This window comes from Procambarus clarkii, unplaced genomic scaffold (genome assembly GCF_040958095.1).
Source record: "Procambarus clarkii isolate CNS0578487 unplaced genomic scaffold, FALCON_Pclarkii_2.0 HiC_scaffold_131, whole genome shotgun sequence".
Classification (NCBI taxonomy): domain Eukaryota; kingdom Metazoa; phylum Arthropoda; class Malacostraca; order Decapoda; family Cambaridae; genus Procambarus; species Procambarus clarkii.
Window position 1 is genome coordinate 909,228 of NW_027189164.1, and position 21,576 is coordinate 930,803.

At 58.3% G+C, this 21,576-nt stretch overlaps 2 protein-coding genes across 2 annotated transcripts in view; both read left to right on the plus strand.

Annotated features, from left to right (window-relative positions):
- LOC138360915 (uncharacterized) overlaps positions 1 to 19,052 on the plus strand; it is a 27,356-nt gene extending 8,304 nt beyond the window's left edge. The window contains exon 2 of the mRNA XM_069320415.1: positions 17,881 to 19,052. Within this exon, the coding sequence (XP_069176516.1) occupies positions 17,881 to 19,036 (1,156 nt within the window). The 3' untranslated portion in view covers positions 19,037 to 19,052. The remainder of the gene's footprint in view (positions 1 to 17,880) is intronic.
- Positions 19,052 to 20,014, plus strand: LOC138360913 (uncharacterized; the record flags this gene model as incomplete). The annotated part of the gene is made up of 1 exon (XM_069320414.1): positions 19,052 to 20,014. A coding segment is annotated over one exon (963 nt), but the record flags the coding sequence as incomplete, so codon positions are not given.
- Between the last annotated feature and the right edge of the window lie 1,562 nt (positions 20,015 to 21,576).

Genomic DNA, 21,576 nt, shown 5'->3' on the forward strand with positions numbered 1-21,576 from the left:
CCCTCCTTCTTCTCTGCATTATTACCCTCCACCTCCTCTTCTGCACCACTACCCTCCTCCTCCTCTGCACCACTACTCTCCTCCTCCTCTGCACAACTACCCTCCTATTCTGCACCACTATCATCCTCCTCCTCTGCACCACTACCCTCCTCCTACTCTGCACAACTACCCTCCTCCTCTGCACCACTATTCTCCTCCTCTGCACCACTACCCTCCTTCTCTGCACCACTACCCTCCTCCTCCTCTGCTCCACTACCCTCCTCCTCTGCATCACTACCCTCCACCTCTTCCTCTGCACCACTACCCTCCTCCTCCTCTGCACTACTACCCTCCTCCTCCTCTGCACTACTACCCTCCTCCTCCTCTGCACCAATACCCTCTTCCTTCTCTTCATTACTACCCTCCTCCTCCTCTGCACTACTACCCTCCTCCTCCTCTGCACCACTACCCTCTTCCTTCTCTGCACCACTACCCTCCTCCTCCTCTGCACCACTACCCTCCTTCTCTGCACCACTACCCTCCTTCTCTGCACCACTACCCTCCTCCTCTGCACCACTACCCTCTTCCTCCTCTGCACCACTACCCTCCTCCTACTCTGCACCACTACCCTCCACCTCTGCACCACTACCCTCCTCCTCCTCTGCACCACTACCCTCCTCCTCCTCTGCACCACTACCCTCCTTCTCTGCACCACTACCCTCCTTCTCTGCACCACTACCCTCCACCTCTGCATCACTACCGTCCACCTCCTCTTCTGCACCACTACCCTCCTCCTACTCTGCACAACTACCCTCCTCCTCTGCACCACTACTCTCCTCATTCTCTGCACCGCTACCCTCCTCCTCCTCTGCACCACTACCCTCCTCCTCCTCTGCACCACTACTCTCCTCCTCCTCTGAACCACTACCCTCCTCCTCCTCTGCACCACTACCCTTCTCCTCTTCTGCACCACTACCCTCCTCTTCTGTACCACTACCCTCCTCCTCCTCTGCAGCACTACCCTCCTCCTCCTCTCACTCACTACCCTCCTCCTCCTCTGCACCACTACCCTCCTCCTCCTCTGCACCACTACCCTCCTCCTCCTCTGCACCACTACCCTCCTTCTCTGCACCACTACCCTCCTCCTCCTCTGCACCACTACCCTCCTCCTCTGCACCACTACCCTCCTCCTTATCTGCACCACTACCCTCCTCCTCTGCACCACTACCCTCCTCCTTTGCATCACTACATTCCTCCTCCTCTGCACCACTACCCTCCTCCTCCTCTGCACCACTACCCTCCTTCTCTGCACCACTACCCTTCTCTTCTGCACCACTACCCTCCTCCTCCTCTGCACCACTACCCTCCCCCTCTGCACCACTACCCTCCAATGCACCACTACCCTCCAATTCTGCACCACTACCCTCCACGTCCTCTGAACCACTTTCCCTCCTCCTCTGCACCACTACCCTACTCCTCTGCACCACTACCCTCCTCCTCCTCTGCACCACTACCCTCCTCCTCCTCTGCACCACTACCCTCCTCCTCTGCACCACTACCCTCCTCCTTATCTGCACCACTACCCTCCTCTTCCTCTCACTCACTACCCTCCTCCTTCTCTGCACCACTACCCTCCTCCTCCTCTGCACCACTACCCTCCTCCTTCTCTGCAACACTACCCCCTCCTCTGCACCACTACCCTTCTCCAATGCACTACTACCCTCCAATTCTGCACCACTACCCTCCACGTCCTCTGAACCACTTTCCCTCCTCCTCTGCACCACTACCCTACTCCTCTGCACCACTACCCTCCTCCTCATCTGCACCACTACCCTCCTCCTCCTCTGCACCACTACCCTCCTTCTCTGCACTACTACCCTCCTTCTCTGCAACACTACCCTCCTCCTCGGCACCACTACCCTCTTCCTCCTCTGCACCACTACCCTCCTCTTCTTCTCACTCACTACCCTCCTCCTTCTCTGCACCACTACCCTCCTCCTCCTCTGCACCACTACCCTCCTCCTTCTCTGCAACACTACCCTTCTCCTCTGCACCACTACCTTCCTCCTCCTTTACACCACCACCCTCCTCCTCCTCCTCCTTTCCACCACTACCCTCCTCCTCTGCACCACTACCCTCTTCCTCCTCTGCACCACTACCCTCCTTCTCTGCACCACTACCCTCCTCCTCCTCTGCACCACTACCCTCCTCCTCCTCTGCACCACTACCCTCCTTTTCTGCACCACTACCCTCCTCCTTTGCACCACTACCCTCCTCCTCTGCACCACTACCCTCTTCCTCCTCTGCACCACTACCCTCCTCCTCTGCACCACTACCCTCCTCCTCCTTTGCACCACTACCCTCCTCCTCTGCACCACTACCCTCCTCCTTATCTGCACCACTACCCTTCTCCTCTGCACTACTACCCTCCTCCTCTGCACCACTTCCCTCCTCCTTTGCATCACTACATTCCTCCTCCTCTGCACCACTACCCTCCTCCTCCTCTGCACCACAACCCTCCTTCTCTGCACCACTACCCTCCTCCTCTGCACCACTACCCTCCTCCTCCTCCTCTGCACCACTACCCTCCTCCTCTGCACCGCTACCCTCCTCCAATGCACCACTACCCTCCAATTCTGCACCACTACCCTCCACGTCCTCTGAACCACTTTCCCTGCTCCTCTGCACCACTACCCTACTCCTCTGCCCCACTACCCTCCTCATCCTCTGCACCACTACCCTCCTCCTCCTCTGCACCACTACCCTCCTCCTCTGCACCACTACCCTCCTCCTTATCTGCACCACTACCCTCCTCTTCCTCTCACTCACTACCCTCCTCCTTCTCTGCACCACTACCCTCCTCCTCCTCTGCACCACTACCCTCCTCCTTCTCTGCAACACTACCCCCTCCTCTGCACCACTACCCTTTTCCAATGCACCACTACCCTCCAATTCTGCACCACTACCCTCCACGTCCTCTGAACCACTTTTCCCCTTACTCTGCACCACTACCCTACTCCTCTGCACCACTACCCTCCTCCTCTGCACCACTACCCTCCTCCTCCTCTGCACCACTACCCTCCTCCTCTGCACCACTATCCTCCTCCTTATCTGCACCACTACACCTCCTCCTCTGCACCACTACCCTCCTCCTCCTCTGCACCACTACCCTCCTCCGCTGCACCACTACCCTCCTCCTCCTCTGCACCACTACCCTCCTCCTCTGCACCACTACCCTCCTCCTCCTCTGCACCACTACCCTCCTCCTCTGCACCACTACCCTCCTCCTCTGCACCACTACACTCCTCATCTGCACCACTACCCTCCTCCTTTGCATCACTACATTCCTCCTCCTCTGCACCACTACCCTCCTCCTCCTCTGCACGACTACCCTCCTTCTCTGCACCACTACCCTCCTCCTCTGCACCACTACCCTCCTCCTCCTCTGCACCACTACCCTCCTCCTCTGCACCAATACCCTCTTCCTTCTCTGCATCACTACCCTCCTCCTCCTCTGCACTATTACCCTCCTACTCTGCACAACTACCCCCATCCTCTGCACCACTACTCTCCTCATTCTCTGCACCGCTACCTCCTCCTCCTCTGCACCACTACCCTCTTCCTCCTCTGCACCACTACCCACCTACTCCTCTGCAGCACTACCCTCATTTTCCTCTCACTCACTACCCTCCTCCTTCTCTGCACCACTACCCTCCTCCTCCTCTGCACCTCTACCCTTCTCCAATGCACCACTACCCTCCAATTCTGCACCACTATCATCCTCCTCCTCTGCACCACTACCCTCCTTCTCCTCTGCACGACTACCCTCCTTCTCCTCTGCACCACTACCCTCCTCCTCCTCTGCACCACTACCCTCCTCTTCCTCTGCACCACTAACCTCCTCCTCCTCCTCCTCCTCCTCCTCCTCCTCCTCCTCTACACCACTACCCTCCTTATTCTCTGCACCACTACCCTCCTCCTCAGCACCACTACCCTGCTCCTCTGCACCACTACCCTCCTTCTCTGCACCACTACCTTCCTCCTCCTCCTCCTCTGCACCACTACCCTGCCCCTCCTCCTCTGCAAAACTACCCTCCTCCACCTCCTCTCCACCACTTCCCTCCTCGTCCTCTGCACCACTACCCTCCTCCTCCTCCTCCTCCTCCTCCTCCTCCTCCTCCTCCTCCTCCTCCTCCTCCTCCTCCTCTGCACCACTACCCTGCCCCTCCTCCTCTGCACCACTACCCTCCTCCTCTGCAAAACTTCCCTCCTCCTTCTCTGCGTCACTACCCTCCTCCTTCTCTGCACCATTACCCTCCTCCTCCTCTGCACCACTACCCTCCTCCTTCTCTGCAACACTACCCTTCTCCTCTGCACCACTACCTTCCTCCTCCTTTACACCACCACCCTCCTCCTCCTCCTCCTTTCCACCACTACCCTCCTCCTCTGCACCACTACCCTCTTCCTCCTCTGCACCACTACCCTCCTTCTCTGCACCACTACCCTCCTCCTCCTCTGCACCACTACCCTCCTCCTCCTCTGCACCACTACCCTCCTTTTCTGCACCACTACCCTCCTCCTCCTTTGCACCACTACCCTCCTCCTCTGCACCACTACCCTCTTCCTCCTCTGCACCACTACCCTCCTCCTCTGCACCACTACCCTCCTCCTCCTTTGCACCACTACCCTCCTCCTCTGCACCACTACCCTCCTCCTTATCTGCACCACTACCCTCCTCCTCTGCACTACTACCCTCCTCCTCTGCACCACTTCCCTCCTCCTTTGCATCACTACATTCCTCCTCCTCTGCACCACTACCCTCCTCCTCCTCTGCACCACAACCCTCCTTCTCTGCACCACTACCCTCCTCCTCTGCACCGCTACCCTCCTCCTCCTCCTCTGCACCACTACCCTCCTCCTCTGCACCGCTACCCTCCTCCAATGCACCACTACCCTCCAATTCTGCACCACTACCCTCCACGTCCTCTGAACCACTTTCCCTGCTCCTCTGCACCACTACCCTACTCCTCTGCCCCACTACCCTCCTCTTCCTCTGCACCACTACCCTCCTCCTCCTCTGCACCACTACCCTCCTCCTCTGCACCACTACCCTCCTCCTTATCTGCACCACTACCCTCCTCTTCCTCTCACTCACTACCCTCCTCCTTCTCTGCACCACTACCCTCCTCCTCCTCTGCACCACTACCCTCCTCCTTCTCTGCAACACTACCCCCTCCTCTGCACCACTACCCTTTTCCAATGCACCACTACCCTCCAATTCTGCACCACTACCCTCCACGTCCTCTGAACCACTTTCCCCCTTACTCTGCACCACTACCCTACTCCTCTGCACCACTACCCTCCTCCTCTGCACCACTACCCTCCTCCTCCTCTGCACCACTACCCTCCTCCTCTGCACCACTACCCTCCTCCTTATCTGCACCACTACACCTCCTCCTCTGCACCACTACCCTCCTCCTCCTCTGCACCACTACCCTCCTCCGCTGCACCACTACCCTCCTCCTCCTCTGCACCACTACCCTCCTCCTCTGCACCACTACCCTCCTCCTCCTCTGCACCACTACCCTCCTCCTCTGCACCACTACCCTCCTCCTCTGCACCACTACACTCCTCCTCTGCACCACTACCCTCCTCCTTTGCATCACTACATTCCTCCTCCTCTGCACCACTACCCTCCTCCTCTGCACGACTACCCTCCTTCTGTGCACCACTACCCTCCTCCTCTGCACCACTACCCTCCTCCTCCTCTGCACCACTACCCTCCTCCTCTGCACCAATACCCTCTTCCTTCTCTGCATCACTACCCTCCTCCTCCTCTGCACTATTACCCTCCTACTCTGCACAACTACCCCCATCCTCTGCACCACTACTCTCCTCATTCTCTGCACCGCTACCTCCTCCTCCTCTGCACCACTACCCTCTTCCTCCTCTGCACCACTACCCACCTCCTCCTCTGCAGCACTACCCTCATTTTCCTCTCACTCACTACCCTCCTCCTTCTCTGCACCACTACCCTCCTCCTCCTCTGCACCTCTACCCTTCTCCAATGCACCACTACCCTCCAATTCTGCACCACTATCATCCTCCTCCTCTGCACCACTACCCTCCTTCTCCTCTGCACGACTACCCTCCTTCTCCTCTGCACCACTACCCTCCTCCTCCTCTGCACCACTACCCTCCTCTTCCTCTGCACCACTAACCTCCTCCTCCTCCTCCTCCTCCTCCTCCTCCTCCTCTACACCACTACCCTCCTTATTCTCTGCACCACTACCCTCCTCCTCAGCACCACTACCCTCCTCCTCTGCACCACTACCCTCCTTCTCTGCACCACTACCTTCCTCCTCCTCCTCCTCTGCACCACTACCCTGCCCCTCCTCCTCTGCAAAACTACCCTCCTCCTCCTCCTCTCCACCACTTCCCTCCTCGTCCTCTGCACCACTACCCTCCTCCTCCTCCTCCTCCTCCTCCTCCTCCTCCTCCTCCTCCTCCTCCTCCTCCTCCTCCTCCTCTGCACCACTACCCTGCCCCTCCTCCTCTGCACCACTACCCTCCTCCTCTGCAAAACTTCCCTCCTCCTTCTCTGCGTCACTACCCTCCTCCTTCTCTGCACCATTACCCTCCTTCTTCTCTGCATCACTACCCTCCACCTCCTCTTCTGCACCACTACCCTCCTCCTAGTCTGCACCACTACTCTCCTCCTCCTCTGCACAACTACCCTCCAATTCTGCACCACTATCATCCTCCTCCTCTGCACCACTACCCTCCTCCTACTCTGCACAACTACCCCCCTCCTCTGCACCACTATTCTCCTCCTCTGCACCACTACCATCCTTCTCTGCACCACTACCCTCCTCCTCCTCTGCTCCACTACCCTCCTCCTCTGTACCACTACCCTCCTCCTCTGCACCACTACCCTCCTCCTCTGCACCACTACCCTCCTCCTCTGCACCACTACCCTCCTCCAATGCACCACTACCCTCCAATTCTGCACCACTACCCTCCACGTCCTCTGAACCACTTTCCCTCCTCCTCTGCACCACTACCCTACTCCTCTGCACCACTACCCTCCTCCTCTGCTCCACTACCCTCCTCCTCCTCTGCACCACTACCTTCCTCCTCTGCACCACTACCCTCCTCCTTATCTGCACCACTACCCTCCTCTTCCTCTCACTCACTACCCTTCTCCTTCTCTGCACCACTACCCTCCTCCTCCTCTGCACCACTACCCTCCTCCTTCTCTGCAACACTACCCCCCTCCTCTGCACCACTACCCTTCTCCAATGCCCCACTACCCTCCAATTCTTCACCACTACCCTGCACGTCCTCTGAACCACTTTCCCTCATCCTCTGCACCACTACCCTACGCCTCTGCACCACTACCCTCCTCCTCTGCACCACTACCCTCCTCCTCCTCTGCACCACTACCCTCCTCCTCTGCACCACTACCCTCCTCCTTATCTGCACCACTACCCTCCTCCTCTGCACCACTACCCTCCTCCTTTGCATCAATACATTCCTCCTCCTCTGCACCACTACCCTCCTCCTCCTCTGCACCACTACCCTCCTTCTCTGCACCACTACCCTCCTCCTCTGCACCACTACCCTCCTACTCCTCTGCACCACTACCCTCCTCCTCTGCACCACTACCCTCCTCCTCTGCACCACTACCCTCCTCCTACTCTGCACAACTACCTTCCTCCTCTGCACCACTACCCTCCTCCTCTGCACCACTACCCTCCTTCTCCTCTGCACGACTACCCTCCTCCTCTGCACCAATACCCTCTTCCTTCTCTGCATCACTACCCTCCTCCTCCTCTGCACTACTACCCTCCTACTCTGCACAACTACCCCCATCCTCTGCACCACTACTCTCCTCATTCTCTGCACCGCTACTTCCTCCTCCTCTGCAGCACTACCCTCATTTTCCTCTCACTCACTACCCTCCTCCTTCTCTGCACCACTACCCTCCTCCTCCTCTGCACCACTACCCTTCTCCAATGCACCACTACCCTCCAATTCTGCACCACTATCATCCTCCTCCTCTGCACCACTACCCTCCTTCTCCTCTGCACGACTACCCTCCTCCTCTGCACAACTACCCTCCTCTTCCTCTGCACCACTACCCTCCTCTTCCTCTGCACCACTAACCTCCTCCTCCTCCTCCTCCTCCTCCTCCTCCTCCCCCTCCTCCTCCTCTACACCACTACCCTCCTTATCCTCTGCACCACTACCCTCCTCCTCAGCACCACTACCCTCCTCCTCTGCACCACTACCTTCCTTCTCTGCACCACTACCTTCCTCCTCCTCCTCCTCTGCACCACTACCCTGTCCCTCCTCCTCTGCAAAACTACCCTCCTCCTCCTCCTCTCCACCACTTCCCTCCTCGTCCTCTGCACCACTACCCTCCTCCTCCTCCTCCTCCTCTTCCTCTGCACCACTACCCTGCCCCTCCTCCTCTGCACCACTACCCTCCTCCTTTGCAAAACTTCCCTCCTCCTTCTCTGCGTCACTACCCTCCTCCTCCTCTGCACCATTACCCTCCTTCTTCTCTGCATCACTACCCTCCACCTCCTCTTCTGCACCACTACCCTCCTCCTCCTCTGCACCACTACTCTCCTCCTCCTCTGCACAACTACCCTCCAATTCTGCACCACTATCATCCTCCTCCTCTGCACCACTACCCTCCTCCTACTCTGCACAACTACCCTCCTCCTCTGCACCACTATTCTCCTAATCTGCACCACTACCCTCCTTCTCTGCACCACTACCCTCCTCCTCCTCTGCACCACTACCCTCCTCCTCTGTACCACTACCCTCCTCCTCTGCACCACTACCTTCCTCCTCTGCATCACTACCCTCCACCTCTTCCTCTGCACCACTACCCTCCTACTCCTCTGCACTACTACCCTCCTCCTTTTCTGCACTACTACCCTCCTCCTCCTCTGCACCACTACCCTCTTCCTTCTCTGCACCACTACCTTTCTCCTCCTCTGCACCACTACCCTCCTTCTCTGCACCACTACCCTCCTCTTCCTCTCACTCACTACCCTCCTCCTTCTCTGCACCACTACCCTCCTCCTCCTCTGCACCACTACCCTCCTCCTTCTCTGCAACACTACCCCCTCCTCTGCACCACTACCCTTTTCCAATGCACCACTACCCTCCAATTCTGCACCACTACCCTCCACGTCCTCTGAACCACTTTCCCCCTTACTCTGCACCACTACCCTACTCCTCTGCACCACTACCCTCCTCCTCTGCACCACTACCCTCCTCCTCCTCTGCACCACTACCCTCCTCCTCTGCACCACTACCCTCCTCCTTATCTGCACCACTACACCTCCTCCTCTGCACCACTACCCTCCTCCTCCTCTGCACCACTACCCTCCTCCGCTGCACCACTACCCTCCTCCTCCTCTGCACCACTACCCTCCTCCTCTGCACCACTACCCTCCTCCTCCTCTGCACCACTACCCTCCTCCTCTGCACCACTACCCTCCTCCTCTGCACCACTACCCTCCTCCTCTGCACCACTACCCTCCTCCTTTGCATCACTACATTCCTCCTCCTCTGCACCACTACCCTCCTCCTCCTCTGCACGACTACCCTCCTTCTCTGCACCACTACCCTCCTCCTCTGCACCACTACCCTCCTCCTCCTCTGCACCACTACCCTCCTCCTCTGCACCAATACCCTCTTCCTTCTCTGCATCACTACCCTCCTCCTCCTCTGCACTATTACCCTCCTACTCTGCACAACTACCCCCATCCTCTGCACCACTACTCTCCTCATTCTCTGCACCGCTACCTCCTCCTCCTCTGCACCACTACCCTCTTCCTCCTCTGCACCACTACCCACCTCCTCCTCTGCAGCACTACCCTCATTTTCCTCTCACTCACTACCCTCCTCCTTCTCTGCACCACTACCCTCCTCCTCCTCTGCACCTCTACCCTTCTCCAATGCACCACTACCCTCCAATTCTGCACCACTATCATCCTCCTCCTCTGCACCACTACCCTCCTTCTCCTCTGCACGACTACCCTCCTTCTCCTCTGCACCACTACCCTCCTCCTCCTCTGCACCACTACCCTCCTCTTCCTCTGCACCACTAACCTCCTCCTCCTCCTCCTCCTCCTCCTCCTCCTCCTCTACACCACTACCCTCCTTATTCTCTGCACCACTACCCTCCTCCTCAGCACCACTACCCTCCTCCTCTGCACCACTACCCTCCTTCTCTGCACCACTACCTTCCTCCTCCTCCTCCTCTGCACCACTACCCTGCCCCTCCTCCTCTGCAAAACTACCCTCCTCCACCTCCTCTCCACCACTTCCCTCCTCGTCCTCTGCACCACTACCCTCCTCCTCCTCCTCCTCCTCTTCCTCCTCCTCCTCCTCCTCCTCCTCCTCCTCCTCCTCCTCCTCTGCACCACTACCCTGCCCCTCCTCCTCTGCACCACTACCCTCCTCCTCTGCAAAACTTCCCTCCTCCTTCTCTGCGTCACTACCCTCCTCCTTCTCTGCACCATTACCCTCCTTCTCTGCATCACTACCCTCCACCTCCTCTTCTGCACCACTACCCTCCTCCTAGTCTGCACCACTACTCTCCTCCTCCTCTGCACAACTACCCTCCAATTCTGCACCACTATCATCCTCCTCCTCTGCACCACTACCCTCCTCCTACTCTGCACAACTACCCCCCTCCTCTGCACCACTATTCTCCTCCTCTGCACCACTACCATCCTTCTCTGCACCACTACCCTCCTCCTCCTCTGCTCCACTACCCTCCTCCTCTGTACCACTACCCTCCTCCTCTGCACCACTACCCTCCTCCTCTGCACCACTACCCTCCTCCTCTGCACCACTACCCTCCTCCAATGCACCACTACCCTCCAATTCTGCACCACTACCCTCCACGTCCTCTGAACCACTTTCCCTCCTCCTCTGCACCACTACCCTACTCCTCTGCACCACTACCCTCCTCCTCTGCTCCACTACCCTCCTCCTCCTCTGCACCACTACCTTCCTCCTCTGCACCACTACCCTCCTCCTTATCTGCACCACTACCCTCCTCTTCCTCTCACTCACTACCCTTCTCCTTCTCTGCACCACTACCCTCCTCCTCCTCTGCACCACTACCCTCCTCCTTCTCTGCAACACTACCCCCCTCCTCTGCACCACTACCCTTCTCCAATGCCCCACTACCCTCCAATTCTTCACCACTACCCTCCACGTCCTCTGAACCACTTTCCCTCCTCCTCTGCACCACTACCCTACGCCTCTGCACCACTACCCTCCTCCTCTGCACCACTACCCTCCTCCTCCTCTGCACCACTACCCTCCTCCTCTGCACCACTACCCTCCTCCTTATCTGCACCACTACCCTCCTCCTCTGCACCACTACCCTCCTCCTTTGCATCAATACATTCCTCCTCCTCTGCACCACTACCCTCCTCCTCCTCTGCACCACTACCCTCCTTCTCTGCACCACTACCCTCCTCCTCTGCACCACTACCCTCCTACTCCTCTGCACCACTACCCTCCTCCTCTGCACCACTACCCTCCTCCTCTGCAAAACTTCCCTCCTCCTTCTCTGCGTCACTACCCTCCTCCTTCTCTGCACCATTACCCTCCTTCTTCTCTGCATCACTACCCTCCACCTCCTCTTCTGCACCACTACCCTCCTCCTAGTCTGCACCACTACTCTCCTCCTCCTCTGCACAACTACCCTCCAATTCTGCACCACTATCATCCTCCTCCTCTGCACCACTACCCTCCTCCTACTCTGCACAACTACCCCCCTCCTCTGCACCACTATTCTCCTCCTCTGCACCACTACCATCCTTCTCTGCACCACTACCCTCCTCCTCCTCTGCTCCACTACCCTCCTCCTCTGTACCACTACCCTCCTCCTCTGCACCACTACCCTCCTCCTCTGCACCACTACCCTCCTCCTCTGCACCACTACCCTCCTCCAATGCACCACTTCCCTCCAATTCTGCACCACTACCCTCCACGTCCTCTGAACCACTTTCCCTCCTCCTCTGCACCACTACCCTACTCCTCTGCACCACTACCCTCCTCCTCTGCTCCACTACCCTCCTCCTCCTCTGCACCACTACCTTCCTCCTCTGCACCACTACCCTCCTCCTTATCTGCACCACTACCCTCCTCTTCCTCTCACTCACTACCCTTCTCCTTCTCTGCACCACTACCCTCCTCCTCCTCTGCACCACTACCCTCCTCCTTCTCTGCAACACTACCCCCCTCCTCTGCACCACTACCCTTCTCCAATGCCCCACTACCCTCCAATTCTTCACCACTACCCTCCACGTCCTCTGAACCACTTTCCCTCCTCCTCTGCACCACTACCCTACGCCTCTGCACCACTACCCTCCTCCTCTGCACCACTACCCTCCTCCTCCTCTGCACCACTACCCTCCTCCTCTGCACCACTACCCTCCTCCTTATCTGCACCACTACCCTCCTCCTCTGCACCACTACCCTCCTCCTTTGCATCAATACATTCCTCCTCCTCTGCACCACTACCCTCCTCCTCCTCTGCACCACTACCCTCCTTCTCTGCACCACTACCCTCCTCCTCTGCACCACTACCCTCCTACTCCTCTGCACCACTACCCTCCTCCTCTGCACCACTACCCTCCTCCTCTGCACCACTACCCTCCTCCTACTCTGCACAACTACCTTCCTCCTCTGCACCACTACCCTCCTCCTCTGCACCACTACCCTCCTTCTCCTCTGCACGACTACCCTCCTCCTCTGCACCAATACCCTCTTCCTTCTCTGCATCACTACCCTCCTCCTCCTCTGCACTACTACCCTCCTACTCTGCACAACTACCCCCATCCTCTGCACCACTACTCTCCTCATTCTCTGCACCGCTACTTCCTCCTCCTCTGCAGCACTACCCTCATTTTCCTCTCACTCACTACCCTCCTCCTTCTCTGCACCACTACCCTCCTCCTCCTCTGCACCACTACCCTTCTCCAATGCACCACTACCCTCCAATTCTGCACCACTATCATCCTCCTCCTCTGCACCACTACCCTCCTTCTCCTCTGCACGACTACCCTCCTTCTCCTCTGCACAACTACCCTCCTCTTCCTCTGCACCACTACCCTCCTCTTCCTCTGCACCACTAACCTCCTCCTCCTCCTCCTCCTCCTCCTCCTCCCCCTCCTCCTCCTCTACACCACTACCCTCCTTATCCTCTGCACCACTACCCTCCTCCTCAGCACCACTACCCTCCTCCTCTGCACCACTACCTTCCTTCTCTGCACCACTACCTTCCTCCTCCTCCTCCTCTGCACCACTACCCTGTCCCTCCTCCTCTGCAAAACTACCCTCCTCCTCCTCCTCTCCACCACTTCCCTCCTCGTCCTCTGCACCACTACCCTCCTCCTCCTCCTCCTCCTCTTCCTCTGCACCACTACCCTGCCCCTCCTCCTCTGCACCACTACCCTCCTCCTTTGCAAAACTTCCCTCCTCCTTCTCTGCGTCACTACCCTCCTCCTCCTCTGCACCATTACCCTCCTTCTTCTCTGCATCACTACCCTCCACCTCCTCTTCTGCACCGCTATCATCCTCCTCCTCTGCACCACTACCCTCCTCCTACTCTGCACAACTACCCTCCTCCTCTGCACCACTATTCTCCTAATCTGCACCACTACCCTCCTTCTCTGCACCACTACCCTCCTCCTCCTCTGCACCACTACCCTCCTCCTCTGTACCACTACCCTCCTCCTCTGCACCACTACCTTCCTCCTCTGCATCACTACCCTCCACCTCTTCCTCTGCACCACTACCCTCCTACTCCTCTGCACTACTACCCTCCTCCTTTTCTGCACTACTACCCTCCTCCTCCTCTGCACCACTACCCTCTTCCTTCTCTGCACCACTACCTTTCTCCTCCTCTGCACCACTACCCTCCTTCTCTGCACCACTACCCTCCTTCTCTGCACCACTGCCCTCCTCCTCTGCACCACTACCCTCTTCCTCCTCTGCACCACTACCCTCCTCCTACTCTGCACCACTACCCTCCACCTCTGCACCACTACCCTCCTCCTCCTCTGCACCATTACCCTCCTCCTCCTCTGCACCACTACCCTCCTTCTCTGCACCACTACCCTCCTTCTCTGCACCACTACCCTCCACCTCTGCACCACTACCCTCCTCCTCCTCTGCACCATTACCCTCCTCCTCCTCTGCAGCAATACCCTCTTCCTTCTCTGCATCACTACCCTCCTCCTCCTCTGCACTACTACCCTCCTACTCTGCACAACTACCCCCATCCTCTGCACCACTACTCTCCTCATTCTCTGCACCGCTAGCTCCTCCTCCTCTGCACCACTACCCTCCTCCTACTCTGCACCACTACCCACCTCCTCCTCTGCAGCACTACCCTCATTTTCCTCTCACTCACTACACTCCTCCTTCTCTGCACCACTACCCTCCTCCTCCTCTGCACCACTACCCTTCTCCAATGCACCACTACCCTCCAATTCTGCACCACTATCATCCTCCTCCTCTGCACCACTACCCTCCTTCTCCTCTGCACGACTACCCTCCTTCTCCTCTGCACCACTACCCTCCTCCTACTCTGCACCACTACCCTCCTCTTCCTCTGCACCACTAACCTCCTCCTCCTCCTCCTCCTCCTCCTCTACACCACTACCCTCCTTATCCTCTGCACCACTACCCTCCTCCTCAGCACCACTACCCTCCTCCTCTGCACCACTACCCTCCTTCTCTGCACCACTACCTTCCTCCTCCTCCTCCTCTGCACCACTACCCTGCCCCTCCTCCTCTGGAAAACTACCCTCCTCCTCCTCCTCTGCACGACTACCCTCCTCCTCCTCCTCCTCCTCCTCCTCCTCCTCCTCCTCCTCCTCCTCCTCTGCACCACTACCCTCCTCCTCTGCAAAACTTCCCTCCTCCTTCTCTGCGTCACTACCCTCCTCCTCCTCTGCACCATTACCCTCCTCCTTCTCTGCATCACTACCCTCCACCTCCTCTTCTGCACCACTACCCTCCTCCTCCTCTGCACCACTACTCTCCTCCTCCTCTGCACAACTACCCTCCAATTCTGCACCACTATCATCCTCCTCCTCTGCACCACTACCCTCCTCCTACTCTGGACAACTACCCTCCTCCTCTGCACCACTACCCATCTCCTCTGCACCACTACCCTCCTCCTCCTCTGCACCACTACCCTGCTCCTCCTCTGTACCACTACCCTCATCCTCTGCACCACTACCCTCCTCCTCCTCTTCACAACTACCCACCTCCTCTGCATCTCTACCCTCCTCCTCCTCTGCACCACTACCCTCCTCCTTCTCTGCAGCACTACCCTCTTCCTTTTCTGCATCACTACCCTCCTCCTCCTCTGCACCACTACTCTCCTCATTCTCTGCACCGCTACCCTCCTCCTCCTCTGCATCACTACCCTCCTCCTCCTCTGCACCACTACCCTCCTCCTCCTCTGAACCACTACCCTCCTCCTCCTCTGCACCACTACCCTCCTTCTCCTCTGCACCACTACCCTCCTCCTCCTCTGCACCACTACCCTCCTTCTCCTCTGCACGACTACCCTCCTTCTCCTCTGCACCACTACCCTCCTCCTCCTCTGCACCACTACACTCCTCCTCCTCTGCACCACTAACCTCCTCCTCCTCCTCCTCCTCCTCCTCTACACCACTACCCTCCTTGTCCTCTGCACCACTACCCTCATCCTCTGCACTACTACCCTCCTTCTCTGCACCACTACCCTCCTCCTCTGCACCAGTACCCTCATCCTCTGCACCACTACCCTCCTTCTCTGCACCACTACCCTCCTCCTCCTCCTCCTCTGCACCACTTCCCTGCCCCTCTTCCTCTGCACCACTACCCTCCTCCTCCTCTCCACCACTTCCCTCCTCGTCCTCTGCACCACTACCCTCCTCCTCCTCTTCCTCTGCACCACTACCCTGCCCCTCCTCCTCTGCACCACTACCCTCCTCCTTTGCAAAACTTCCCTCCTCCTTCTCTGCGTCACTACCCTCCTCCTCTTCTGCACCACTACCCTCCTCCTCTTGTGCACCACTACCCTCCTCCTCCTCTGCACAACTACCCTCCAATTCTGCACCACTATCATCCTCCTCCTCTGCGCCATTACCCTCCTTCTCTGCACAACAACCCTCCTCCTCTGCACCACTATTCTCCTCACTCTTTGCACCACTACCAACCACCTCCTCTTCTGCGCCACTACCCTCCTCCTCCTCTGCACCACTACCTTCCTCCTCTGCACCACTACCCTCCTCCTCCTCTGCACTACTACCCTCCTTCTCCTCTGCACTACTACCCTCCTCCTCTGCACCACTACCCACCTCCTCTGCACCACTACGCTAATCCTCCTCTGCACCACTATCCTCCTCCTCCTCTGCACCACTACCCTCATCCTCTGCACCACTACCCTCCTCCTCCTCATCACCACTACCCACCTCCTCTACACCACTACCCTCCTCCTCCTCTGCACCACTACCCTCCTCCTCCTCTGCACCACTACCCTCCACCTCCTCTGCACAACTACCCTCCTCTTCCTCTGCATCACTACCCTCCTCCTCCTCTGCACCACTACCCTCCTCCTTCTCTGCAGCACTACCCTCCTCCTCTGCAACACTACCCTCCTCCTCTGCACCACTACCCCCCTTCTCCTCTGCACCACTACCTTCCTCCTACTTTACACCACCACTCTCCTCCTCTGCACCACTACCCCCCTTCTCCTCTGCACCACTAAGTTCCTCCTCCTCTGCACCACTACCCTCCTCCTCTGCACCACTACCCTCCTCCTTCTCTGCACCACTACCCTCCTCCTCCTCTGCACCACTACCCTCCTCCTCCTCTGCACCACTACACTCCTCTACCCCCTACTCCTCTGCACAAATGCCCTCCCCCTCCTCTTCTGCACCACTACCCTCCTCCTCTGCACCACATCCCTTCTCCTCTGCACCACTACCCTCCTCCTCTGCACCGGTAACCTCCTCCTCCTCCTCCTCCTCTGCACCACTACCCTCCTCCTTTGCATCACTACATTCCTCCTCCTCTGCACCACTACACTTCTCCACTGCACCACTACCCTCCTCCTTTGCGTCACTACTACCCTCCTTCTCTGCACCACTACCCTCCTCCTCTACACCACTACCCTCCTTATCCTCTGCACCACTACCCTCCTCCTCAGCACCACTACCCTCCTCCTCTGCACCACTACCCATCTCCTCTGCACCACTACCCTCCTCCTCCTCTGCACCACTACCCTGCTCATCCTCTGTACCACTACCCTCATCCTCAGCACCACTACCCTCCTCCTCCTCTGCATCACTATCCTCCTCCTTCTCTGCAGCACTACCCTCCTCCTCTGCACCACTACCCTCCTCCTCCTCTGCACCACTACCCTCCTCCTCCTCTGAACCACTACCCTCCTCCTCCTCTGCACCACTACCCTCCTCCTCTTCAGCACCACTACCCTCCTCTTCTGCACCACTACCCTCCTCCTCTGCACCACTACCCTCCTCCTCCTCTGCAGCACTACCCACCTCTTCCTCTCACTCACTACCCTCCTCCTTCTCTGCACCACTACCCTCCTCCTCCTCTGCACCACTACCCTCCTCCTCTGCACCACTACCCTCCTCCTTCTCTGCACCACTACCCTCCTCCTAATCTGCACCACTACCCTCCTCCTCCTCTCCACCACTTCCCTTCTCGTCCTCTGCACCACTACCCTCCTCCTCCTCTTCCTCTGCACCACTACCCTGCCCCTCCTCCTCTGCACCACTACCCTGCCCCTCCTCCTCTGCACCACTACCCTCCTCCTCTGCAAAACTTCCCTCCTCCTTCTCTGCGTCACTACCCTCCTCCTCTTCTGCACCACTACCCTCCTCCTCCTGTGCACCACTACCCTCCTCCTCCTCTGCACCACTACCCTCCTCCTACTCTGCACAACAACCCTCCTCCTCTGCACAACTACCCTCCTCCTCTTGTGCGCCACTACCCTCCTCCTCCTCTGCACCACTACCCACCTCCTCTGCACCACTACCCTAATCCTCATCTGCACCACTACCCTCCTCCTACTCTGCACAACAACCCTCCTCCTCTGCACTACTACCCTCCTCTGCACCACTACCCACCTCCTCTGCACCACTATCCTCCTCCTCTGCACCACAATCCTCCTCCTCCTCTGCACCACTACCCTCCTCCTCCTCTGCACAATTGCCCTCCCCCTCCTCTTCTGCACCACTACCCTCCTCCTCTGCACCACTTCCCTCCACGTCCTCTGCACCACTTTCCCTCCTCCTCTGCACCACTACCCTCCTCCTCTGCACCACTACCCTCCTTCTCCGCTGCACCACTACCCTCCTCCTCCTCTGCACCACTACCCTCCTCCTCCTCTGCACCACTAACCTCCTCCTCCTCCTCCTCCTCCTCTACACCACTACCGTCCTTGTCCTCTGCACCACTACCCTCCTCCTCTGCACCACTACCCTCCTTCTCTGCACCACTACCCTCCTCCTCCTCCTCCTCTGCACCACTACCCTGCCCGTCCTCCTTTGCACCACTACCCTCCTCCTACTCCTCCTCCTCTGCACCACTACCCTGCCCCTCCTCCTCTGCAAAACTTCCCTCCTTCTCTGCGTCACTACCCTCCTCCTCCTCTGCACCATTACCCTCCTCCTTCTCTGCATCACTACCCTCCACCTCCTCTTCTGCACCACTACCCTCCTCCTCCTCTGCACCACTACCCTCCTCCTCCTCTGCACCACTACCCTCCTCCTCCTCTGCACAACTACCCTCCAATTCTGCACCACTACCCTCCTCCTACTCTGCACAACTACCCTCCTCCTATGCACCACTATTCTCCTCATTCTTTGCACCACTACCAACCACCTCCTCTTCTGCACCACTACCCTCCTCCTCCTCTGCACCACTACCTTCCTCCTCTGCACCACTACCCTCCTCCTCCTTTGCACTACTACCCTCCTCCTAATCTGCACCAGTACCCTCATCCTCTGCACCACTACCCTCCTCCTCCTCTTCACCACTACCCACCTCCTCTGCACCACTACCCTCCTCCTCCTCTGCACCACTACCCTCTTCCTCCTCTGCACCACTACCCTCCTCCTCTGCACAACTAACCTCCTACTCCCCTGCACCACTACCCTCCTCCTCCTCTCCACCACTACCCTCCTCCTCCTCTGAACCACTACCCTACCCTTCAGCACCACTACCCTTCTTCTCATCTGCACCACTACCCTCCTCCTCCTCTGCACCACAACCTTCCTCTTCCTCTGCACCACTACCCTCCTCCTCTGCACTACTTCCCTCCTCCTCCTCTGCACCACTACCCTCCTCCTCCTCTGCACCACAACCTTCCTCTTCCTCTGCACCACTACCCTCCTCCTCTGCACTACTTCCCTCCTCCTCCTCTGCACCACTACCCTCCTCCTCCTCTGCACCACAACCGTCCTCCTCTGCACCACTACCCTCCTCCTCTACACCACTATCTTCCTCTTCCTCTGCGCCACTAATCTCCTCCTGCTCTGCACCACTACCCTTATCCTCCTCTGCACCACTACCCTCCTCCTCCTCTGCACCACTACCCACCTCCTCTGCACCACTACCCTCCTCCTTCTCTGCACCACTACCCTCCTCCTCCTCTGCACTACTACCCTCCTCCTCCTCTGCACTACTACCCTCCTCCTCTGCACCACTACCCTCCTCCTGCTTTGCACCACTACCCTCCTCCTCCTCTGCACCGCTACCAACCTCCTCTGCACCACTACCCTACTCCTCTTCTGCACCACTACCCTCCTCCTCTGCACCACTACCCTCATCCTCTGCACCACTACCCTCCTCCTCCTATTCACCACTACCCACCTCCTCCTCTGCACTACTACCCTCCTCTGCACTACTACCCTCCTCTGCACCACTACCCTCCTCCTCCTCTGCACTACTACCCTCCTAATCCTCTGCACTACTACCCTCCTCCTCTGCACCACTACCCTCCTCCTGCTTTGCACCACTACCCTCCTCCTCCTCTGCACCCCTACCAACCTCCTCTGCACCACTACCCTCCTCCTCCTCTGCATCACTACCCTCCTCCTCTGCACCACTACCCTAATCCTCTGCACCACTACCCTCCTCCTCCTCTTCACCACTACCCACCTCCTCTGCACCACTACCCTCCTCCTCTGCACCACTACCCTCATCCTCTGCACCACTACCCTCCTCCTCCTCTGCACCACTACCCTCCTCCTCCTTTCAACCACTACCCTACCCCTCAGTACCACTACCCTCCTCCTCCTCTGCGCCACTACCCTCTTCATCCTCTGCACCACTACCCACCTCCTCTGCACCACTACCCTCCTCCTCCTCTGCACCACTACCTTCCTCTTCCTCTGCACCACTACCCTCCTCCTCCTCTGCACCACTACCCTCCTCCTCGTCTGCACCACTACCCTCCTCCTCCTCTGCACCACTAACCTCCACCTCCTCTGCACCACTACTCTCCTCCTCTGCATCACTACCCTCCTCCTCCTCTGCACCACTACCCTCCTCCTGTGCACCACTAACCTCCTCCTGCTCTGCACCACAACCCTCCTCCTCTGCACCACTACCCTCCTCCTCTGCACCACTACCCTCCTCCTGCTCTGCACCACTACCCTCCTCCTCCTCTGCACCACTACCCTCCTCCTACTCTACACCACTACCCTCCTCTTCCTCTCCACCACTACCCTCCTCCTCCTCTGCACCACTACCCTCCTGCTCTGCACCACTACCCTCCTCTTCCTCTCCACTACTACCCTCCTCCTCCTCTGCACCACTACCCTCCTCCGCCTCCTCTGCATCACTACCCTCCTCCACTGCACCACTACCCTCCTCCTCCTCTGCACCACTATCCTCCTCCTCCTCCTCTGTACCACTACCTTCTTCCTCTCTACCACTACCCTCCTCCTCCTCTGCACCACTACCCTCCAGCTCAGCACCACTACCCTCCTCCTCCTCCTCTGCACCACTACCCTCCTCTTCCTCATCCTCCTCTGCACCACTACCCTCCTCTTCCTCATCCTCAGTGGTGCACCACTACCCTCCTCCTCCTCTGCACCACTACCCTCCTCCTTCTCTGCACAACTACCCTCCTCTTCCTCTGCACCACTACCCTCCTCCTCCTCTGCACCACTACCCTCCTCCTCCTCTGCACCACTACCCTCCTCCTCCTGTGCACAACTACCCTCCTCTTCCTCTGCACCACTACCCTCCTCCTCCCCTGCAACACTACCCTCCTCCTCTGCACCACTACCCCCGTTCTCCTCTGCACCACTACCTTCCTCCTCCTTTACACCACCACCCTCCTCCTCCTCTGCACCACTACCCTCCTCCTCCTCTGCACCACTACCCTCCTCCTACTCTGTACCACTGCCCACCCCTTCCGTTGCACCACTACCCTCCCCCTACTCTGCACCACTACCCTCCTCCTCCTCTGCACAACTACCCACCTCCTCTGCATCACTACCCTCATACTCCTCT